Below are 25,225 nucleotides of genomic sequence, written 5' to 3' on the forward strand. Positions count from 1 at the left end.
TTGTCAATCAAGTTAGCCTATGGAGATTCATGTACTAAGCTAGGCAGGGGCAAAGCCAGACTTAATAGTCGAGGGGATCTGAATAAATCTCAATAATTACATTAAAAAGACAACTTAATTAGTACTCATTGTAGTATTTTTTTTTACTTTAACAAATTTAAGAAACGGATGATATAACTTTTCACAGAAAAATATAGAGTAAACTATTAATTTTAACTTGTGCAAATTCTAATTTTTTTTTTTTGGTAGCTTAGGGTTGAATTTTTTTTTTCTTTCTTTCAATTTTGGACATATTTGATAATGAAATACTCCCTTCGTCCCTTAATACTCGCCGATTTGACCGGTCAGCGTTTAAGACACTTGAATTGAGTTATTAATTTAATGGGTGGTAGTTGATATCACTACAAGAAATTGATTAATTACCAACCGCTAAAATTGGTTGGTAAAACGCGAAAAACGGTTGGTAAAAGATTTTGCGACCGCCAACGGTCGCAAAAAGGCGGTCAGTTTTCACCTGGACGGTAATTTAGGAAACTCCGACTGGAAGGCGGTCGCTAAAATTTACCGACAGGATTAGCGACTTTCTTGACGGTCACTAAATTAGCGACTGCTTTGGCGGTCACTAATTTAGTGACTGCCTAGGCGGACACTAAATTAGTGACTGCCTTGGTGGCGGTCACTAAATTAGTGACTGCTTTGGTGGCGGTCACTAATTTAGTGACTGCCAAGGCGGACACTAAATTAGTGACTGCCTTGGTGGCGGTCACTAAATTAGTGACTGCTTTTGTGGCGGTCACTAAATTTGTGACTGCCTTTGCGGTCGGTAATTATGCAAATATCATTTGCAGCCAATTTTGTAAAATCGCATATATACCTGTATTATATGCCTGTATAAATATAATATATGTACCTATAAATATTATATATGCCTGTATATATACGAATTTATATAAATTCTGTAACATCGTATAAAACCTGCTCGATGTTATAATATTAAACCTGTTCAAAGTCATACAACAAAGATTCATAATACACATAATGTTGTTCAAACATGTTAATACGAAAAGTTGCAACTAGTTCAAACTAATACAAGAATACTAACTACCTAACACAAAGGTATCCCGCCGCCGGTTGGATCTCGAGGGTCCTGCGACTGTGAGAAAGGAAAACCAGTACACTGACTGAACATCCGCTCGTAAGACTCCATTGCCTTTTTCATCTGGGCGGCATGTTCTTCTCTTTCTTGTCTCTCCCTTTCTCTCTCTTGTCTCTCCCTTTCCATCTCCCTTAGGTGCTCTAGTCGCTCTGCTTCTCTTTCTTCTCTCTCCCTTTGCCTGAAAAGTAGATCGTCCTCCATAGCCTTTAACATCTGGTTTTTTGTTGTTTCAAGCTCAATGGATTTTTGGGTCAACTGTTGTTGAGTCTCTTCCAATCGAGATGACATTTGAGAATAAATAGATGGGGTGTATGAGCTAGAAGAACTACCACCCCTTCTAGATGGTGCAAAGTATAGAGAGTCTCCACTCCCCAGCCCGAGGACATTTCCCTTCTTTCTCCCACCTACTGTCTCAAAGTAGATTTGGTTGGGATCTTTAGCAATGCCTTTTTCAACACATTCAGCAACATTTTTTTCATAGTTTTCCTACAAGAATTAAAATGATTATCACCCATGCATAACAAATATATTAAATTGAGCACATTTAAACTTAAAACATATATAGGCTAAATAAGGCATTTTCGCTCCCATTTTTCAACTAAAAGAACTAAGGGCTGATTTTAAACTTAAAACATGTTTCATAAGCTTTGTTTTCACTTGCTAAGTCACATTCAAACGTAGTTACTCACATCTAAGGCCTATTTGGTCGTTATAGGTCATATTTTGCCTAAAATGTCATTTTCTCGCCCAACTTTGAGCTAAAGAACCAAACTTGTCATTTCAAACCATTTACATGTTTTATGTTGCATATTCAAGGTTTCTAAAACCGATTCTAAGCAATTTAAGCACATTTAAGTCATATTTGGTCGATATAGGTAATATATAGGCTAAATAAGGCGTTTTCGGTCCCATTTTTCAACTAAATCACGTAGGGGCTGATTTTAAACTTAAAACATGTTTCATAAGCTTTGTTTTAACTCGCTAAGTCACATTCAAATATATTTACTCACATCTAAGTCTTATTTGGTCGTTATAGGTCATATTTTGCCTAAAATGTCATTTTCTCGCCCAACTTTGAGCTAAGGAACCAAACTTGTCATTTCAAACCATTTACATGTTTTATGTGGCATATTCAAGGTTTCTAAAACCGATTCTAAGCAATTTAAGCACATTTAAGTCATATTTGGTCGATATAGGTCATATATAGGCTAAATAAGGCATTTTCGCTCCCATTTTTCAACTAAAAGAACTAAGGGCTGATTTTAAACTTTGAACATGTTTCATAAGGTTAGTTTAAACTTGCTAAGTCACATTCAAATGTATTTACTCACATCTAGTCTTATTTGGTCGTTATAGGTCATATTTTGCCTAAAATGTCATTTTCTCGCCCAACTTTGAACTAAGGAACCAAACTTGTCATTTCAAACCATTTTCATGTTTTATGTGGCATATTCAAGGTTTCTAAAACCGATTCTAAGCAATTTAAGCACATTTAAGTCATATTTGGTCGATATAGGTCATATATAGGCTAAATAAGGCGTTTTCGGTCCCATTTTTCAACTAAATCACGTAGGGGCTGATTTTAAACTTAAAACATGTTTCATAAGGTTAGTTTAAACTTGCTAAGTCACATTCAAATGTAGTTACTCACATCTAAGGCCTATTTGGTCGTTATAGGTCATATTTTGTCTAAAATGTCATTTTCTCGCCCAACTTTGAACTAAGGAACCAAACTTGTCATTTCAAACCATTTACATGTTTTATGTGGCATATTCAAGGTTTCTAAAACCGATTCTTAGCAATTTAAGCACATCTAAGGCCTATTTGGTCGATATAGGTCATATATTGGCTAAATAAGGCGTTTTCGGTCCCATTTTTCAACTAAATCACGTAGGGGCTGATTTTAAACTTAAAACATGTTTCATAAGGTTAGTTTAAACTTGCTAAGTCACATTCAAAGGTATTTACTCACATCTAAGGCCTATTTGGTCGTTATAGGTCATATTTTGCCTAAATTGTCATTTTCTCGCCCAACTTTGAGCTAAGAAACCAAACTTGTCATTTTAAACCATTTACATGTTTTATGTGGCATATTCAAGGTTTCCAAAACCGATTCTAAGCAATGTAAGCACATTTAAGTCATATTTGGTCGATATAGGTCATATATCGACCAAATAAGGCATTTTCGCTCCCATTTTTCAACTAAAAGAACTAAGGGCTGATTTTAAACTTAAAACATGTTTCATAAGCTTTGTTTTAACATAGTAAGTTACCTTGATTTGCTTTGCTTTGCTACTACAAGGGACTTTCCCTTTACCCGGTACTTCCTTGGTGTGTGTCTTCAAATATAAGTCACCGGCTGTAGGCATCACACCTCCACTTTCCTTTGCCTAATTATACAAGTAATTTGTGTAAATAATCAAATTAGTAACAACGTTAAATGAAATTAAGTTACATTATCAAACTTACCATTTTCTTTGCAGCCTCAGTTGTGGAAATGGAACCTTGGAAATGTGATGGTTCAACTTTGTTGGTTAATGAACCCCCTCTTCTATTTTTCTTAGCCTGCTCAGATCTTTTCTTAAATTCATCATCATCCACGTACTTCATCATTTCTGCATGCACTTCCTCAGGCATCCAATCTGGCTTCTTTCCATTACTCTTTCTTGTTATTTGGTAGTGGATGTACTTAACTCGTTTATATGCATTTGCATGGTAATCATGCACAACAAGGTGATCAAAATCAGGCAACCATTTATAGGTCCTCTACACAAAAGAAAAGAAGGGATATTTTGTTATGTTACAATTATAGCAAGTTGATGAATAAAAAGTGATACATTACATCATATAAAATCGAATATACCTTGAACAGAGTGAACCAATGCTCTTTTGTATCCTTGTCAACTTTGGTATAACACGTCCAAGGGCTCTTGAAATATTTCTGGATGACGTTAGTAATATCCCGCGAAATGGAACTGTGATCAAACCTTACATGGTGGAATAGGAAAAAGCACAAGTAACGTTAGTTTACAAAATTCATACATGAGATAAAATAATTAAAATGTAACTCTAAGTCTTACCAAAGTTCACCCGGTGCCATCCAAATCACTCAAGAATCCTCAGCTTCTTCACTTGCTTGTGAATCAGGTACCACCTCTTCAGAGTATTGACCTTGAGTTTCGTCATCATCAAAGTAGGTATCAAGTGAGGGTTGGGTCACCCGTGTAGTACCTCCACGGCCAGCTCCATGGCCACCTCCATGGCCACCACCATGGCCACCTCCACGACCACCTTCACGACCACCTCCACGTGCACCTAAACGACTGCGGATGGCTGAATTTCCTCCTCGATTGGACATCTTTTTATTTAGTAGAACACAAACCAAGTTTAAATAATTCAAATTTCAATCATAAGTTTACCAAACGACTACATAATTCCTCGATTGGAAATCTGTTTATTTAGTAGAACACAAACTAAGCATTAACATTAATAAACTTACACTACATATATAATTACCTAATGTAGACACCTACTTTTGTCCCCATTCCCGAAAGGGAAGGTTCGATGATGAAAACGTAAATCTCCACTTGACAACGCATCTCCTATAAAATAACGAATCTCAATTCCCCTTTTCATTTCACCCAAAACCTGCTATTTATAGAAACCTCCTATTTATGGAAACCTGCTAAAAATAGTAACTGCCGTAATGGGTAGTTGTTAAAAGTGGCAAGTCATAAAAGATAGAAACCTGTCAGAATTAGGTGTTGCACTCCAACATAAATCCTAAATGAGATAGAAATTGCGAGAGAATCCTATTCCTAATACGATTCGAAAATAAGAGTTACGTATTAATTAAAATCCTAACGAGCCTAGAGTTCGTAACGGGCCCAGACGCATCCCGTCACAAGGTTAATACGCACTAAAAGACTCAATTAAATCTCAAATACTCCGGATTCTAGGAATCCGAATCTGACTAAGAAAAACAGCCTATTTTCGGCGCCTAGGCCTAGGCGCTGAAAATACCTGGTACGTGTTTTTTCCTAATTCCTCGTGGATTAGAGTTCTGCAATTCTATCTTTCCACGAACTCTTTTCTATAAATAGGGCCTTAAGTTCGACGTGAAAAGAACACAACACACAATTATTATTCTGAGTATTGACTCTAAACCCCTAAGCCTAAGCCTCACGCTGCAAAACTGATCACGCGTTCTGTCGCAATCGATCCACAAATCGAACAGAACGTATCCCGTCCCATAATTTGAGATTCGTTAAATAAAAGGAGAAATAACAAAGTCAAAGTGGTTAGTTTTCTGAGAACCGTGACGCACCTCTAAAGGGTGCGTCGTAATGTGTCCCTTTTCCATGGTTTAATTGCTTTCCTCGCCCTTTTATGAACTGTTAAACTAACTAAAATCTGATTGTTCGATCACGCTTAATAAATATGATATTTTTGGGAAAATGGATTATCATGCTAGGTCCCTTAAAACAATCTAAATCAGATAATCGCGCTCGATCTAGTACTATATGTTGCATATTATTAAAATCAACTCAGATTAGTTTAATAGTTAACGCATGTCCCTTCAATTATTTATGCTGAGCTAGTAAGGATATCCTGCCACTGGAGTTATCGAAGATCAAGTACTCCTCTCGGTAGTTACAGTCCCCCGAACCCTCAATCTCTACCCTGCGGGTGTACGTTGAGCGATCCCCACCACCAGGGATCACAAGGGAACCTACGACCGTCGTGGTCAAACATAATTGCACTCCCTTTATGTCACGATAACCGGGTTTTGTCAGTTTTTCTCATTGTCGTTAAAAACTGAATGGCGACTCCTATATTACTAGTCAATTGGGCGTAAACTCAAAGGAAATCCAATTACACTTGATTTGACAAAAAGAAGTGTCACACCCACGAGTGACGAGGTCACGCATTAGCCTCGTGCTTTTTCGACCCCCTCACAGTGGCGACTCCGCTGGGGATAGTGAAGGAAATACTCGTGCTTGTAGGTAATCAAAATAGCCGAAGGGTGAAACGATCCTACCCCGCGTTTATTTCACCATCAAGTTGGGATGACCTGAAAATCAGCATATTAATGTGAACGGACAGAACCGCATAACGAATCTTGGCTCCCTTGGTGTTTCATCTCGGGAGTTGGGACTAAGGATACCCATCGCCAACCGGGGGGTGCATACGCTTCGAATGTTGTCCACTCGGCACTTTCGCTAGTAGTACACCCGTCCCAAACCCAATCGCTCGCCCATTAGGTCCCTCTCGCCTGCATGCCCCCTTGGCTTGCACTTGCGGGTTGGCCTCTTGAGCGAAATTCGTCTGTTGAAGACACCACCTCGACCGGGGCATGTGTTGGATCTACGATAGAAGCGGTACCAAGCCAGGCGCAAATAACTACCCATAGAAGCCTATCATAAACTACATGACATATTATTATTGCCTCATGATGGAATGTTAGTTATGTGTAACGAAATATATGATTGTGTGTGATAAACTATCCTAGAAAAATCAACGACCTTAAAAATTGCCCAAACATTCATAAACCAATTTGCCAAAGAGTTATACCGAAATACGTGTTCCGCAAACCCGAACGATCGCCACAAAAATAAGCGACGCTCGGGATGGCCTGTAACGAATCCCACAAACGCTGCACAACGCGTAAAGGACGTTATTAGGCAAGCACGCAAAATCGAAGTCGCATAAACAAAAGTAGACGCAAACAGAAAACGAGAACTAGCCAGGGACGCATTTTCAACGCCCCTGGCTGGGCGCCAAAATTTCTCACGCCCGACGCTGGGCGCTGAAGTTGTTGTTTGGCCTTCTGGTCAGGCACAGCAGCCTCGGTGCCCGCGCAAAAGGAAAATACGTAGCACAAAAAACCGTTCGTAAAAAGAATTGCTACGAGGGAGTAAGAAAAGCACTCGATTCTAAAAGCGACTCATAAAAAAATAACCCTTTGCGCCGTTGTTAGGCCTCCTACGACGACAATGCTCGGCACCGAAACCGAACATGCCAATAATTATGAATGTCACACGGACAAGTGTTTCGAAAATCCAAAGAATGACCAAAAGAAAGAACTAAAAAGTGTACCAACAAAAGAAAGAGTGAAAAAACCAATAGAGAGAGTCGAAGTCTAGACTAAGTAATGCTTGAAACTTTGGGACCTAAACTTTAGCTTATCTTATGCATAGGACTGGTCCTGCCACTTGGGGCCGATCAGGAAATCAACGGTTAATGCGCCTCGAAGATACATCGCCAACACCAGGTTTAGTGACTCCAAGCTCCGTCCGTCGTCCCTCATTTCAAGGATCTCCGCTTCCCCAACCTCGATTCGCACCCTCAAACATGTCCATCGAAGAATTGCAAGAGCAGATGGCTCAAATGACCCGACTCATGGGCCAACTGAAAATGGAAAACGAAGCCTTAGCGGCTGCACAAGCCAAAAACGACCTCGATAACGAGAAGAGGATTGAAAAAATGGTCCTACAGCAAACCATGGGGAGCAAGTACTTCTCCCTCGATCCTGAACCTTTTCCTGGCAAACTACCGGAAAAGTTTAGTTCATCTGACTTACCAAAGTTTAAAGCCACGGACAATCCCCGTGATCATCTATTGAGCTTTGTGAATGCAATGAACTTGAAAGGCGTGGACAAGTCCATGTATTTACCTGCCTTTCCTTTGTCCTTGGAACTTGTGCCGCTCAAATGGTACTATCACCAGGACCCTAAGCTCTTCCCCACCTGGGAAGACTTTGTCAATGTCTTCATCAAGCAATACTCGTCGAACATGGATTTTCAAGTCACCATGCGCGAGCTGGAAGTTCTCTTCCAAAAGAAAAATGAGGGTTTCACAACCTACTTTGCTAGATGGAGGGATCAGGCGGCCCAGCTAATCAATAGGCCTCCCGAAACAGAATTAGTCCAAAAATTCATTGACAACCTGGACCCGGCCTACAGACAACACCTTAGGTACCTGGGACTTGACACTTTCAAAAGAGTTTATGATGTGGGGATAAAGATCGAGGATGATCTCGCAAAAATAATACAAAGCAAAACCGCATACAAAAGCAATACCTACAACAGGGGCAACACATCCCAAGCCCAAGAAGTCCATGCCGTAGAGGAGACTCCCGCCCGAAGAAGCCCTGGAAGATGGGTCCGAGACCGAAAGTTCGCCCCACTCGGGTCAACTTTGGTACAAGACTTCGAAAGACTAACCAATCAAGGAAAGTTGAGACCTATAGGCCCCACCCGTGACCCTCCTGTCAAGGGAAAATATTGGGTCGAAGGTACTTACTGCAAATTCCATCAAGGAAATGGGCATGACACTGAAAACTGCTGGAATCTGAAACATACGATCCAGGACATGATAGAGGATGAAGTGATACCTCTCCCTAACGTTGGCAAACCCAACAACAACAAGAGCCCACTCGGCTCTTGTCACATCTCCCTCGACCAACCAGAGAACTTCGACCCCACGGTGTACATTACGCCTCAAGGTGCACCACTCGCTGTGGTCCCTATGGATCGAATCGAGAGAGAAGTGTGCGGTGTGTGGGATGATGATGCTGAAGATATTTACCTATCTCAAGTGTCGGGCCAGGACCTCTTTACTGAAACTTGACCCGGGTATGCTCTCATTGACACCACCCCTCAGGAGCCCGAGGTCGACAACCTCACCCGATCCGGAAGGATATACCAACCGGATATTCGCCCACCTCCTATGGACGATATCCCAGTTAGGCAAACTCCTGAGAATGGACGGCACACTACCGTCGCGAAGTCATTGAAAATCCTCTCTTGAAACAACTAAAAAGAACTAAAGCCGAAATTACCATCTGGGATCTCATGTGTACTTCAAAGGAAAATCGCGAAAAACTTATTCGCTCACTCGACCTCATCTCAGTACCTACAGATATCACACCTGACTCATTGGTTAGCCATGTCACGAGAGATGCCGGAGAAAAGGCCATAGTTTTCACTGACAAAGACTTGCTCAAAGAGGGGGGGTGCTCACAACAAAGCCCTTTATCTAGTGGTTGGATACAAAGGACAAAACATCCCCCTAGCGCTCGTATATAACGGTTCGGCGGTCAATGTTTGCCCATTGCGAACCGCCCATTGCTTGGGGCTAGGAAATGATGACTTCCAAACCTCCACGCAAGGGGTACGAGCTTATGATAACTCCCGAAGGCCTGTGTTGGGAAAAATCAACCTCACCATACAAACCGGGCCTGTGGCACGCACCACGGCGTTTCAAATAATTGACATCAAGCCCACTTTCAACCTCCTCTTGGGGCAACCTTGGCTCCATGACTTAGGAGGTGTGGCTTCTACCTTGCACCAAATGATTAAACTTAACCATAACGGGGTAATACTAGAAATCCGCGCCCCTCCTCTCGACGTCAGTTGTACTATGGTTGAAACGGCCGAAACTGCAGACGCCCTTTATGGGTTTCAAATGGAAGAAGCAATCCAGTTCATTGAAGACTATGACCCAGCATTCCTAGACCCGCATGCATCCCGAGTCATCCCTAGAATGCTGTTGGCTCAAGGTTATTTCCCTGGAACCCCATTGGGCATAAGGAGGAAGGAACGCACATTCCATCCTTTACCCAACAAATCTACTCCCTTTGGCTTAGGCTATGAACCAACGGAGGAAGATATTGCTGACCGCCTGTTTAGGCTACGCCTTAACAAGGCCAAACAAACCACCCTCCTTCCCCCATATCAAAGAACCCTTAACGGGATGTTCGTTCGGGAAGGAGAAGGACACCCATGCTGTGATTTCCCTGAACCCTTCATTCAGGATGGCTTGCTAAAATCCGGATTTGAAATTTTCCATGACTGCCACACCTTGGATGAGGCACCCCACCTCACCAAGACTAAAACAGCTGAAATATTGGACAATCAGGCTCTATGGACATTGTTTAACGAATCGAGGCCTATGGAGAACGAGACTGTGATGACTACCCTAGCTTTACAAGATGAAGGTTTCGATCCAACCCGGTTAATCGCTCCTGCATCAACACTAGAAGAGATTGAGAACGGATGGGTGAAGACATATCAGTGGGTCAATGCAAAAGGAATAGAATTCAAGATGAGTACCGGTGAAGGACCAAAGTTTTACGAGACTAAACCCAAGGCTTGAGCCACATAGAGCACCTCAATAAAAAGCGCCTAGTAGTTCTTTAGATTGGTAGAAAAATAATAAAGACTTTAGATGGTCCTAAGACCCCTTAGAATATAGGTCAAGTTTATTTCAGTGTGTTTTCCTTACTTTCCAAATTAATAAAGGCGTAATATTTCTCCTAAAAATTCTAACACTAAGTAAACACCAAATGTACTTGCGAAATACAAAAATAAAGAGGCGGCCCACTCTAGGTCCAACAAACGAGGCCCACTCGGTCTTGAAATAGTGCCATGGGAACCAATTCCCGAAACCCACAAAATAAACCGTACTCTCCCCTTCACATCCCCAAAACATAAAAGTCAACCAGTATCATCATAAAAGTCAATCCATGCAACCCAAAGAAATCAAAGGAAATCAAAATCCAAAACAATGCAAATGTTACCAAAAAAACAGATTCATAAAACATAATTCCATCATACCCTTCACTAACGACACGCACCTCAACCCACCCAAAAGCCTACACAAAGATCTTCATATCTTCCACACCCTAACTCCATTTTTAAAGCCGTTTCGAGTCCCGGATAGAAAAAAATAATCCGGACAAAAATGCATCTCACGCTAACAGTCAAAAAAGCCTCCGAAATAGCCTCAAAATCAATTTTTATACAAGTAAAAAAAGGCATAGCACTAAAACGAAAAAAAGAAATAAATGCAAGAACACGTGAGCAAAACGTCAAAAATGACCGCCAGAAATCATTTTCAGCGCCCAGGGCTGGGCGCCGAAATCTTTGACGCCCCAGCCTGGGTGTTGAAACTCTCTGCCTGCCTAAATTTTTTAGAAGTGCTCGTCATTTTATCCGCACATAACGGAAAAATAACGAACACTTGGGGGGTACAGCACGTATCCAAATAGGCTCACAAAAAAATATAGCCATACAAAAAGTAGTCGAATTTCATTTTTTACGCGACTTACGGCAAACAAAAAACGGCAGACGAAAATAATGATAATACTTCACTCATTTGACCGGTTAAGTAATATGCTACCACCTCAGGGCATATCTATTAAAATCTGGCATCCTAGAACTTATTCTAGCTAGAACTACGCGTGACCTGATTCTGACAAGATACGTAGGCAATCCTTACCAAGGATTCGGTCCAATCAAAAAAAAAAAACATACATAAATTGTGCAAAAAGTGTTAGACATATAAAAATATAAAAAAAGGAGGAGAAACAAAAAATGAAAATGAAAAAATAAAATACGCCTTTATTGAAAAACAATAAGGAAAACAAAGTGCTAAGAAATGAAAAAACAAACACAACTGAAATAAATAAAGGGCACCTACACCCTAGCAAGAACTACACTACTCTAGTTCTTCCGGATCATCAAATAAAGTCTTGTAGAGGGCAATGTTCGCAGGGTCCACCCCCACAGTCTTCTGCGCTGCCCTTATATCAATCTCTATAAGAACCGGCTCCGGGACACTAACTTCCAAAGATGCCAAGGCTTCAGAAACATTCTCAGTTATAGCCCGCTCAGTCTCAAGGGCACAGACAATGGTGGGAGAAGGATTATTATCATCAACTAGACTAGCCACTGTTTCTACATGCGGCTGAGCCTTCCTAACCCATACATTGTTCCGGCGACGATCTCCGCGAGAGCTTGCATTTCTTTTAACAACAGCAGGCCCTTCATGTTAGGCATCTTTTTAGGCCTGAAACTGGAACGGGGAGGAACTTCCTTTCGCTTTCGATCAGGACGAGCTTTCACAGTCTTAATACCATGAGTACGAGGTTTGGCAGAATCAGGACCCTCATACTTAACACGAATACGAGGTATCAAAAGCTCAGTCGGCTCCCCATTTCGAGCCTCGGTCCTCACAACTTTATCATCGGAGCTCATCCACAACTTGTAGTTTTCAGAAAGACCCACAAAACCATTTGTAGTTACGGCCCAACGCGGGAGACCATCATAATACTTAGCCCACGCTTGAACCCGTGCTTGTGAAAAGGCCGCTACTTTAGGTGGTACCGTATCAGAAAAAGGGATAGTCTGCCTTAAACCGTATTGATGCATGACTCGGTAAGGGAAAATATAAATGGGCCGAGATAGCCCCAACAAAGAAACATAAACCGATACATCAGAACCCCCCGTCATAGTAGTCAAACCCCACCATGGTACCACCCACTTAATAGAACATATGCCATAAGTAAAAAAGGAGGCCCATTCGGCCTCGTCCTGGCCTTGGTGCAAATATTTTCGGTTACCCAAGGCTATAGGGCGGTAATGTTTAGGATCGGCAGGAGCTTCCAAGAGCCTAAGCCGTTCCACGAGCCAAATCTGCAAAAAACGGGTACGATCAAAAAATAATAATAAAAAGAAAACGGTTCCTGGGGCGCAGTTTCAACGCCCAGGACCAGGCGCAGAAAATTCCAGCGCCCAGCCCTGGGCGCTGAAACTCAGCCCCAAGGCAGGACGAATAAAAAATATGTATGCAAAAAAAATGTGTACGTGCGCAAGAAAAAAATCGATTACCTGCAGTAATAGGGGGCTTCTCTTAAAATATTCAGATTTGGCATCCTTCTTCAGCTCATCCGCACTCAGCAAAGTCTCGGCAACAACCAACGGCATAATAGAATAGCAACTTTCCATCTGGCTAATCAAGGGGATCAACCTTATATCACCGAACTCACCATTGTTATTCGACAGCAAATAATGATTCAACAAGCAAAATACAAGGGCTCGAATATTCAATTTCTGTTCGGTCATATTCTTACTAGGCCTAAAGTGGTGTTTTACAAGTTTTGCCAAATTAACCTCATCACCTACAACAACTTCAGCAAGCATGTTAGCATCTAGTCCTAGGAAAGCCCCTATGGTTGTTTTACTCTCTTCAATAGTGCCAGGAGTGGCAGGGGTAGCATTGGTAGGATAACCAAGGATCGCAGCAAATTCATCTAGCAAAGGACATATTTCGTTGCCCCGAAAGACAAAAACATGATGATCGGAATCCCAAAAGCTTAGGGCTGTGCGCAGAAAATTATAGTCAATGTTAATTTGTTGTAAGCCTAAAAGTGCCTCTAAGTGGTATTCTTTCAATAAAGCCTTTTTTGTAGGATTAAGGGCCCGTAGCCAGCGCCTAACAGTCCGTTGGAGTGAGAAAGTGGGAATCGACATGACGAAAGCAAGGAGTAATTAAAACACAGCAAAGAAAGAAGGAAATTGAGAGTGATGGAAAATAGGGACGTATCTAGCCTCTATATATAGCTGAACGCATCAAGTGACATCCTAATCCCATTCGGAAACGCGTTAAGAAATCCGAAAGTCAAAATTCGCCAGGAAAGAACTTTCAGCGCCCGAAGCTAGGCGCCGAAATAATTAACGCCCAGCCTTGGGCGCCGAAAATGTAGCCCAAGGCCCATATTCCACAAAACGCGGAACAGGAAAAGGCTTAAAACCGTGTTGCTAGACACGAGGCCCTATGTACAATTAAGATCAAGCCCAAAAGCACCTGTAAGCTCCCAAATAGCAAAAATGAATGGTAAAACTTGGTCGAAACTTAGACTTGTCTCAAGGAAACATATATGTACACTTTTCAAAACAAAAAATATCAAGGTCATTCTTCGAAACACCAAAAAATGTTGTTAAGTCGTTGGTTTCTCAAATAAAAAAATGTTTGTCTGTCAAAGGATTAAATCGGGCCAAGCTAAACCGGCTGATATTAAACCTTGTCGCCCAAAGACTGAACCATGACTTCGCCAAAATAGCACACTACTATGAAGGGTCGCTCGCACATACGAGCACGACCCCAAACATGATTAAAATACGTTATGAAGTATACGAAAAATGACTAACAAAGCCCAAGTGCTTGGGGGCTCGCAAAAAGTATACTCCAACAGAGAGCGCGCAATCAAAATCACATCCCCGGGCTGCGCTATACGCCGTCCCATGTTTGGATGATCTCAAAAGAACAGGTTCTACCTCAGAAAAGGGTCGTCATGGACATTTGTACACGGTCCTCTGATCAAAGACCAAGTAGTGGCAAAAATCGAGCCATAAAGACTAGCTCAAAACCACGAAAGCAGACGGTCGCAAGACAAAGGTCCGTCTGAACACGTTGTCAGCCCACGTTCAGGTTGCAACTAAATTCGAGCATTCCTCGAAAGAATTCGCTCTTGCAAGAATGAACAAAAGAAATTCTCAAAAAAAGAAGTCACAATGAACAAAAAATAGAGACTTGCCCACCTCAATCAGGCAAGATCGCGCCGCAAACCACGCAAGTTCCAAATCAAGGAAAAAACGAATTCAGGGATGTCCACCCTTAGCGGACAGGGCTCACCCACCTTCAGCGGGCGGGGTCTGCGTCACTAGCCGCGCGGGTCCTCAGTTTTCCAAAAATGAAATTTTCAAAATTCAAGATGAAACAGGCTCGCCATCTTTAGCCTCCGGGGTCTACGTCACAAGCCGCGTAGGTCCTTATTTTCAAATTTCAAGAATAGATTCGTCCACTTCTATCGGACGGGGTGTCCACCCTTAGCGGACAGGTTCTCCATCTTTAGCCGGCGGGGTCTACGTCACAAGCCGCGTAGGTCCTTATTTTCAAATTTCAAAAACAAGATTCGTCCACTTTTTCGGACGGGGCGTCCACCCTTAGCGGACAGGCTCGCCATCTTTAGCCGGCGGGGTCTACGTCACAAGCCGCGTAGGTCCTTAGTTGCTGCAGCGATAACTTTTTCTGGTTTTCCCTTTTCCAAAAATTAAAAGGATTGGTTTTTCGTTTTTTCCAAAAAAAGAGCGATGTGCTGGATTTTCCTTCGTTTTACGTCCCATAAAAACAAGGGGGTTTTCTCGTTTAACTAGCCCTGAAAATGAGAATCTTTAAAAACATTTTTACCTCGTGGTTGGGCTTGGCCAGGCCCAATTACACTTTATAGCTTTGATTTCGAAAACATCTGTAGCTACTCCCAATGACAAAGTGAGGGAGTTTCTACGCACCTTTAGATCCTTCCAATGACAAAGTGAGGAAGTTTCTATACTATCCGTTGACAAATCTCAATGACACGTGAGGGATATGTCGACACTTCAAGTGATGACCCTTAAGTCAAATGTTATCACTCGGGGGCTTGTGAGACCCTCGCAAAAGCAGGTCACCATGACTTGTGTGGCGCACTCCGTCTAATACTTTGACCATCGTCTTACTCCAAGACTCAGTCAAAGTGGGGGCTAACTGTAGACACCTACTTTTGTCCCCATTCCCGAAAGGGAAGGTTCGATGATGAAAACGTAAATATCCACTTGACAACGCATCTCCTATAAAATAACGAATCTCAATTCCCCTTTTCATTTCACCCAAAACCTGCTATTTATAGAAACCTGCTATTTATGGAAACCTGCTAAAAATAGTAACTGCCGTAATGGGTAGTTGTTAAAAGTGGCAAGTCATAAAAGATAGAAACCTGTCAGAATTAGGTGTTGCACTCCAACATAAATCCTAAATGAGATAGAAATTGCGAGAGAATCCTATTCCTAATACGATTCGAAAATAAGAGTTACGTATTAATTAAAATCCTAACGAGCCTAGAGTTCGTAACGGGCCCAGACGCATCCCGTCACAAGGTTAATACGCACTAAAAGACTCAATTAAATCTCAAATACTCCAGATTCTAGGAATCCGAATCTGACTAAGAAAAACAGCCCAGATCCTATTTTCAACGCCTGGCTCTGGGCGCCGAAATCTTCGGCGCCCAGGCCTGGGCGCTGAAAATACCTGGTACGTGTTATTTCCTAATTCCTCGTGGATTAGAGTTCGGCAATTCTATCTTTCCACGAACTCTTTTCAATAAATAGGGCCTTAAGTTCGACGTGAAAATAACACAACACACAATTATTATTCTGAGTATTGACTCTAAACCCCTAAGCCTAAGCCTCACGCTGCAAAACTGATCACGCGTTCTGTCGCAATCGATCCATAAATCGAACAGAACGTATCCCGTCCCATAATTTGAGATTCGTTAAATAAAAGGAGAAATAGCAAAGTCAAAGTGGTTAGTTTTCTGAGAACCGTGACGCACCTCTCAAGGGTGCGTCGTAATGTGTCCCTTTTCCATGGTTTAATTGCTTTCCTCGCCCTTTTATGAACTGTTAAACTAACTAAAATCTGATTGTTCGATCACGCTTAATAAATATGATATTTTTGGGAAAATGGATTATCATGCTAGGTCCCTTAAAACAATCTAAATCAGATAATCGCGCTCGATCTAGTACTATATGTTGCATATTATTAAAATCAACTCAGATTAGTTTAATAGTTAACGCATGTCCCTTCAATTATTTATGCTGAGCTAGTAAGGATATCCTGCCTCTGGAGTTATCGAAGAGCGAGTACTCCTCTCGGTAGTTACAGTCTCCCGAACCCTCAATCTCTACCCTGCGGGTGTACGTTGAGCGATCCCCACCACCAGGGATCACAAGGGAACCTACGACCGTCGTGGTCAAACATAATTGCACTCCCTTTATGTCACGATAACCGGGTTTTGTCAGTTTTTCTCATTGTCGTTAAAAACTGAATGGCGACTCCTATATTACTAGTCAATTGGGCGTAAACTCACAGGAAATCCAATTACACTTGATTTGACAAAAAGAAGCGTCACACCCACGAGGGACGAGGTCACGCATTAGCCTCGTGCTTTTTCGACCCCCTCACACCTAATAACAAGTAACAAACAACTACATAATTCAAAGTTCAATCATAAGTTCAATAAACAACTACATAATTCAAAGTTCAATCATAAAAGACAACACACATAATATTTCTTAAACCTAAAATTAAACAACCAAATAGAATCAAAATCAGTCATCGTCATCATCATCGTCATCATCATCGTCATCATCATCGTCATCATCATCATCATCAACGTCATCATCACCATCATCTTCATCCTCATCTTCATCATCCTCATCCTCGTCCTCATCACTCATACTATCAGCATCACCATCATTAATATCGTCATTATCATCATCATTTTCTTGATCTTCATAATCTGGGATCTCATCTGGAGCACAAAGAGCTGAAGAAACCTCATTTGCATCTTCTTGCAGAAAGTCTAAGTCAACCGGAGCATCAATCACAGACCTTGCCTTAGTTTTAAACACAGCCCACCATTGGGCTTTATCCTTCTTCAAACTGGGGTAATGTGCAAGTATACTTGACTAACTTGATAAGACAATATAAACGGGTCATACTTTGGGTATCTCTTAGAATGATTGACCTCAACAAGTTTGTATTGTTCATGAATGTTCATACCCTTCACATAATCCATCCAGCTGCACTTAAACAAGATTTTCTTGTACTCTTGAAGCTTACCACAATAAGAAACTTCAATCACCTCCTCCAAAATGCCAAAGTAGTCAACTTCATCAGGACTTTGTACACACACTCCATAATTCATAGTTGACTTGTGTTTGCGGTAGTCATGAGTTTGAAAATTATATCCATTCACATAGAACCGACTCCATGTCCTTACTTGTCTATAGGGGCCCATCGCAAGCGCCCGTGTCACATTATTAGGACTCAAAGACCGGAGAACCTAATTCGTAGAATTAGTCAGTAAATTTTTTTTCTTTCAATGACTAGTGTAAGTAATTAATATTATATATGAATAAAAGCAAAATACAATCAATCTCACATGTGACTTAAACCATCCAGGGAACTAGGCTTCACATTTACTCCAAATATCCTCCATTACTATGTGAGGTTGATTTTGGAGAATGTGCTCCTCAAATTTCCTATGGTAATTAAGGAAATAATGGTTAAATACGTCTTCAGAAGAGTTTACAATAATTAAATTATAGTTTATTACCTTTCGTATTCACCTAAGATACCACTGTTTGCAAGCACATAAAGATGTGCTCGATCATACTCCATGTCTTGCAAGAAGCGCAAACGACCATTAGTAGGTGCACGACCACAATCAACCCTGAACATCTCGGGGATATTAACGTCATATTGGTTATCAACAACCGAATGGAAGTTTCTTCCTAGATCCCTTGCTTTGGTGTCAACCTCAGGTTGAAAATAGTGGGAACAAAAGTTCTAAATCTCCTCCATTAGGTAAGCATTGCATATGGAGCCTTCTACACGTGCCTTATTCCAACCTTACGCTTCAAATGGTTAAGAAACCTATAAATTATGTAAGTGTGATTAATAGTTACTAGTAAACATATAAGATATTTAAAGTAATTATTTATTTACGCTTATTTGTATTACTTTGATTACCTTTTAAATGGGTACATCCACCTGTACTGGACGGGACCACCAACCTTTGCCTCATGTGGAAGATGAACTGGCAAGTGTTCCATGGAGTTGAAAAATGCAGGTGGAAAAATCTTCTCTAGCTTGCACAAGATCTCAGCTATATTCTTATCCAAGCGATCTATGTCACTCGCTTTGATAGTGGGGGCGCATAAGTCTCGGAAGAATTGACTAATCTCTTTAATTGCCTTCCAAACATGCAAGGGAAGCAACTCCTTCAAAGCAACCGGAAGTAACCTCTCCATGAAGACATGACAATCGTGGCTCTTCATTCCATACAACTTGCATGATTGAAGATTAACACACCTGCTCAAGTTTGAAGCATAAGCATCCGGGAATTTCAAGTCTCGGGCCCATTCACATAACACCTTCTTTTGAGCCTTGTCAAGTGCAAAAGGTGCTTTGGGCATGGTTTGATTTCCATTTTCAAGCTCTAACTGGCGACGTTTACAATACTTAGCCATATCTTTCCTTGCACTAGTGGTGTCCGAGGTGCTGCCTTTCACATCCATCACAGTGTTTATGAGTTGGTCAAAAAAGTTCTTTTCAATGTGCATGACATCCAAGTTGTGACGAATAAGCAAATCCTTCCAATATGGGAGTTCCCATAGAATACTTTGTTTGAACCAACCCTTTTTGGCACTCTTCAACTTCTTAAAAGCTTCAGGACCATCAGTTGATTTTGGCAAGTCCTTCACACATTGCCACAATTCTTCTCCACACATTATATGCGGACCCATGCCATGTTCAACTTTGTTTTTGCAGAAAGCTGTTTTATTCTTTCGAAAAGGGTGATCATGTGGAAGGAATTGTCGATGGCAATCAAACCATGAAACTTTACCTCCATGTTTAAGCCAAAATGACTTGCTTTTTTCCATACAATAAGGGCAAGCCTTCTTTCCAGCAGTGGACCATCCAGATAGCATGCCATATGCAGGGAAATCACTAATAGTCCACAAAACGGCTGCGCAGAGGTTGAAATTCTGCTTGCTTGAGATGTCATAAGTCATAGCCCCAACCTCCCATAACTATTTCAACTCTTCAATGAGTGGTTGCATGTACACATCCAAGTTTCCTTTAGGATTTTTAGGACCGGGAACGAGCAAAGAAAGGAACATGAATGGTCTTTTCATACACATCGATGGAGGCAAGTTGTATGGTGTAAGAATAACCGGCCAACATGAATATTGGGATCCAAATGTACCATGGGGGGCAAATCCATCCGTGCACAAACCAAGCCTAACATTTCGTGGCTCTAATGCGAAATTAGGAAAGGTTGTATCCAAGTGCTTCCACGCTTCACTATCACTAGGATGCGCGAAGGTGTTTTGAACTCGGGGATTCTTGGCATGCCAAGTCATATCCTCTGAAATGTTCTTGGTAGCATACAACCTTTGCAACCTCGGTGTGATTGGAAAATAGATTAGAACTTTTGCTGGAATAAGCTTGCCCTTTTTAGTCTTCTTATACCGATCACTTCCACATACTCTACATTTATCTAAATGTGCATCGCCTTTCCAGAAGAGCAAACAACCTTTAGGACATGTGTGGATCCTCTCATGAGGAAGTTCCAAGCCCTCAAGAACATTCTTTGTGCTATTGAAAGTTCTACCCATTTGGTTGTTATTTGGAATCGCATCATTGAACAAAGATGCAAACCCATCCACACACCTGTGTTGTAAGTTGAATTCACATTTCAAACTTGCAATTCTTGATGCCATCTCCAACACAGATAGTTTGCTCCCTTCACATAATGGATCTTCAGCTGTCTTTAGAAGGTCAATAAACTTCTTAGCTTCATCATTTGGTTCTTCTTCAACTGAATTACTCTCTTCATTCAACAAATGCTCTTGATTATTTCCAAGAGCATCAATAACCATATCCCGATATGGATTTGGCTGAACACGCGAGGACTCTGCTAAGCTTTCCCCTTGACATATCCATTGATAGTAATTACGAACAAACCCCTTCTTGTACAAATGTACTCTAACTGTTTCAGTATCATGGAAACGTCTATTATCACACAGGGGGCATGGGCATCTTATTTTGTCACAATCATTGCAGGTTGAATGCTCTTTGCAAAACTCAATGAACTCTCCAACCCCCTTGAGAAAGTCGGGCTTAAGATTGCGCCCATCAAGTCTATCATACATCCAACTACGCTCTCTTCTTTTCATGATACCAAATTCTACACATCTCACAAAAAACATGTTACTAACCGAATTCAATACAATTACTTACTACTCAAATTCATTCTCTAAATTATTCGTTGTTTCTCTAAAAACCAGAAGCATACAAGCTAAATTTATATAGTCATAGTTACTCTACGTTGCTACCAGCATAGCCTCAATGATAAATTACGCAGTCAATGATATATTGGTATATGCTATTTTTTTTATAATCATTTTCATTCATCTCTAATAATCATTAAGTTATCACTATTTTAAACTTTTTTTTTAATTTCCTGGTTTTGCATCATTACTTTTACAATGCCCTCAGGTTAAACTTATCATTAATAGAATAAAGTATGATGATAATCCATCAAATTATGTCTACGATTAATTTGACTACTGATGTAACTACAGAAAACAAATGCTTAATGAAATATTTCGTTATACTCGTTTTCTTTTATAGTTTCGGTTAATTAATTATGGACCATGTTCAAAGCTACATAATGCCAATTGTCAAGAAGCCTAGTCTACGTCATCCATCCTTCCCCCAAAAAAGACTATGCTTCCACTATAACCAACCAATTTGGAAAAAATTAAAGGCAGACAATAATTAAACAAAATTGAAGGCAGACTATGCTACATCAGTAAGAATAATAAGTCATTAATTCAAATAAATTAGAAAAGAAAAAAGAATACTTACCCTTAAAAGATCGAAGAGTTTACAGAGGCGGAGATTTACGATGAATAAACTACATTTGATATGAACAACAAAATTAGGGTTTGAAAATTTGAACCATTATACCATGAAAAATTAAGAACAAAGGTTACCTGAGGTAGGAAATTCGGTAATCCGGTGGTCATCCGGTCCGGCTGTTGGTAGCTGAGGTATGAAATTCGGCCCAAATCGCCGGTAACTGGATGGGTGGCCTGGACAGCGGGACAGCGCGCGGCTTGGGGGAAGGTACCGCGGCTGCCTGGGTGGGTGACGGTGCGGTTGTGTAGCGCGGGTGGGCGGCGAGCCTGGGTGGCGCGGGTGGGCAGCTGCCTGGGTGGGTACGACTGCTTCTCCTTCTCCTTCTAGCGTTTTTTTTTTTTTGGAATGTTAACGACTGCTTCTCCTTCTAGCAATTAGGAATTGAGTTGTTGGTAAGGCATTAATTGTTTGACCGCTTTTTTTTTAAAAAAAAAAAATCAAATACCGACCGCTAAATGGTGGGAGATCATAAATAAGCGGTTACTAAAATTTTAAATGGCTTTTGGAATTAGTCGGATATTTAGCGACTGCTACGTAGTCGGAACACAGGAAAAAGCGGTCACTAAATTACCGACCGATGTACAAGCGGACGGTAAATTTATAAAATAGCGACCGCTAGTAATTCAGTTGGTAAATTAGCGACTGTTTTTTTAGCGGTTGGTAAATTTTGTTTTACTGACCATTTTTTGGCGGTTGGTAAATTCAGTTGGTAATCAACCGCTTCCTTGTAGTGTATTGGGGTGTTTTTTTAATATAGTTAGTGGGAAATGTGTAATGGGTAGTAGGGGTGTAAATTTTTAAATGATTTTTTTGGAGGGAGTAGGTTAGTAGGTAAGTTTCAGAAATAATATTGGTAAAAAAATTCCATTATATTTGTAGAAGTGTAATATTGGTAAAAAAATTCAATTATATTTGTAGAAGTGGTGCAAGTATTAATGGACGACCCCAAACGAAAAGCGGTGCGAATATTAAGGGACGGAATGAGTATCATATTTAGAAATTCTCAATAACATATGAGATTATGTTTAAGATTTATGTAAGTATTTAATATTGTTTATACGTAGTTTGGAACAAAAGGAACATAAGTATTTTGATACGTTTTAATTGAAAAATATTACTCCCTCCGTCCCAAAATAGTCGTTACACTTACCTTTGCACAAAGTTTTAGGTGATAAGTGGTTGTTTAGTTATCAATTGTTATTTTATTGAAAAAGTAGATGTGATAGGAGTTAGTGGGGTATTTTTTTTTTAATTGAATGAGAGAGGGCTTGGGGACAAAACAAATTTAGTGGGAAGAGAGAGACAATATAATAATAGTGGGGGTCATTCCTAATTTAGAAGTGTAACAACTAATCTGGGACGGACGAAAAAGGAAAGTGTAACAACTAATCTGGGACAGAGGGAGTAACTGTAATTATAAAAGATTTTTAATCAATTAAGAAAATCTTTGTTAATAAATAAAATGAATTTAATAAATAATAACATAGGATTCTAAATTCCATTTTCCTTGTTTTCCAAGCAAAAGGTTTTCCCATGATCCTTAAAAGGCAAATTTGCAAAATACAACCTAATAAAATTCTCTATTTGCCAATTACAACCTAAAATTTCTAATTTTGCCAATTACAACCTTAAACTTGTACATCTATTTTAAATTACAACCCGAAACCATTTTTCGGCAAAAATCACCGGTAAATGATGTCATAACATTATTAAAAACAATTATGAAGTACAAAAAAAAAACGATTTTTTTTTTGTTTTAATTCTTATTTATCGATTTAATTTTTTTATAAAAAATATGTAACTATTTTTTTAATAACATTATAACATCATCTTCCGGAGATTTTTGCCGGAAAATAATTTCGGGTTGTAATTTAAAATGGATTATAAGTTTATGGTTGTAATTGGCAAAAATAGAAATTTAAGGTTGTAATTGGCAAATAGAAAACTTACTAGGTTGTATTTGACAAATTTTCCTCCTTAAAACTCTTCCCAGTACTTTTCAATTAAACGTGCAATCAGTGTTTGATTTGGTCTCCCCTGTTTCTCTCCAATTATGCCCATGTTACTGAGCAGTAAGAGTTAGTGGGTAGTTGAGGGAAACATGAGTATCCAACCTTAGGTAAAATTCCTCTATAAAAGGAAAAGAGTTTTTGTTTTTTCAAACACAACTGATCTCTGCAAAATATATCTTAAAGAGCTTAAACGTTTTAAAAGAATCAGTTTACAAAATAGAGTGTTCCTTGAATTCCTTATTGCTATAAGTTGTATTACGTACTGGAGTTTTTCTATCAAATTGTATTTTGGGTTTAAGGGTTGAATGATCCTTGAGTGACTTAGAGTTAAGTCAGAGAGAAAAAGAGTGACTTAGAATTAAGTCAGAGTGAGAAAGAGGAGCACAATAATCGACGAGGATTGCTGTGGGGAACTCGTGTTCGAGAGGAACTCGAGTTAAAGAGCGTATTTGTAATAGACGTATTACATTAATACAAAAGAGTTGTGAGGTTCTTCTTGATTAGGATCAAGAAGGTTCCTCAGTTTCATATCTTTCTTCGCTTATTGATCACAGTTTCTTTATTGTTTAAATTTCGCAAGAAACTTACCCAAGTTCCCAAAAAACAATTCACCCCCCTCTTGTCAAGTGTTACTACTGAACTATCATATGCATACGAATAATATAGTTTAAAAAGTGATGCAATTTACTGCTAGCTATTTTGTCAGGCATTTATTTTTTATATAAATAGTGTTTTGATTTTCTCCAAGCGTTAACCTCTATCTAAAATGCTACGCACGTGTATATGCCCATACGTTAACCGCTATCTAAAACGCTACGCACGTATATATGCCTCATTGTTTTTAGTTTAATCCCGTCGTCCTAATTAAAGTAAAACCATGAGTTGGATATTGAATTACAGGTTGCTAAAATAAAAGAGAAACAAACAGAATGAGAAGGTGGAAGCATTTAAATCCAAATCTGTGTACTACACAACTCCTCTTTAATTAGTGAAACTTGACGTGGCAAAACTCAAAAGTAATATACCCTCGATTCAAATCCTTTGGACACTTAAATTAGGTGATCCAGGCTTAGTTACTGACTTAGGGTGCGTTTTTGATCCCGGTGTTGTTATTGGCGAATAAAATAATTGTTATTATTGTCGCGTCGTCGTTAAACTACTGCCATAAAAAATAATTCGATCCGCACTACTTCGATGTAATGCTTGCGGTTTTTTGTGTGATTCATGTTCTAAGAAAACGAAAAGGGAAGATAATATAGTTAGGAATTGTAACAACAATTATCGCGCCGTGGCCAAAATCACTGTTGTAAAAAACAATTCTGCGCTACCCAGTGCAACGCTTGCGGTTTTCTGTGTGATTAATGTTTTCATACTACCCGCTACTTTAATTGACTGTTAATCATGTATTACACGTTACTATTTACTGTACCTGCTACTTTAATTGACTGTTAACCATTACACATTACTATCATCGTTACTCACTACTTTAATTAACTGTTAACCATTATACGTTACAATTCATCGTTACCCGCTAAAAACGCTACCTTACGTAGTCGATCCTAACCTAAAAGTCACTTGTTATGCAAGCATAAATGAAAATGTGACACTATATATTTCCATTCACGAAAAAAACCACCTCTATTTTTTTTTCTCTTCACATCAAACCCACTTTCTTTCCTCT

The 25,225-nt window shown here is 40.0% G+C and overlaps 1 protein-coding gene and 1 non-coding gene across 2 annotated transcripts; one reads left to right on the forward strand and one right to left on the reverse strand.

The window, feature by feature from the left end:
* Nucleotides 1-670: 670 nt before the first annotated feature.
* LOC130468359 (small nucleolar RNA SNORA31) lies at nucleotides 671-786 on the forward strand. The gene has a single exon (XR_008928747.1). It is a non-coding gene; the product is annotated as a small nucleolar RNA SNORA31 (small nucleolar RNA).
* An 18,849-nt stretch (nucleotides 787-19,635) lies between these two features.
* LOC110795899 (uncharacterized) lies at nucleotides 19,636-20,784 on the reverse strand. The gene has a single exon (XM_056835865.1). It carries the CDS (start codon nucleotides 20,782-20,784, stop codon nucleotides 19,636-19,638), a length of 1,149 nt encoding a protein of 382 aa, XP_056691843.1.
* Between the last annotated feature and the right edge of the window lie 4,441 nt (nucleotides 20,785-25,225).

Source organism: Spinacia oleracea, chromosome 2 (genome assembly GCF_020520425.1).
Source record: "Spinacia oleracea cultivar Varoflay chromosome 2, BTI_SOV_V1, whole genome shotgun sequence".
In the NCBI taxonomy this organism is placed as follows: Eukaryota; Viridiplantae; Streptophyta; class Magnoliopsida; order Caryophyllales; family Amaranthaceae; genus Spinacia; species Spinacia oleracea.

Bases quoted from the DNA above. Each gene is read 5' to 3' on its own strand.
- LOC110795899 (XM_056835865.1), bottom strand. From the start codon at position 20,784: ATGAAAAGAAGAGAGCGTAGTTGGATGTATGATAGACTTGATGGGCGC.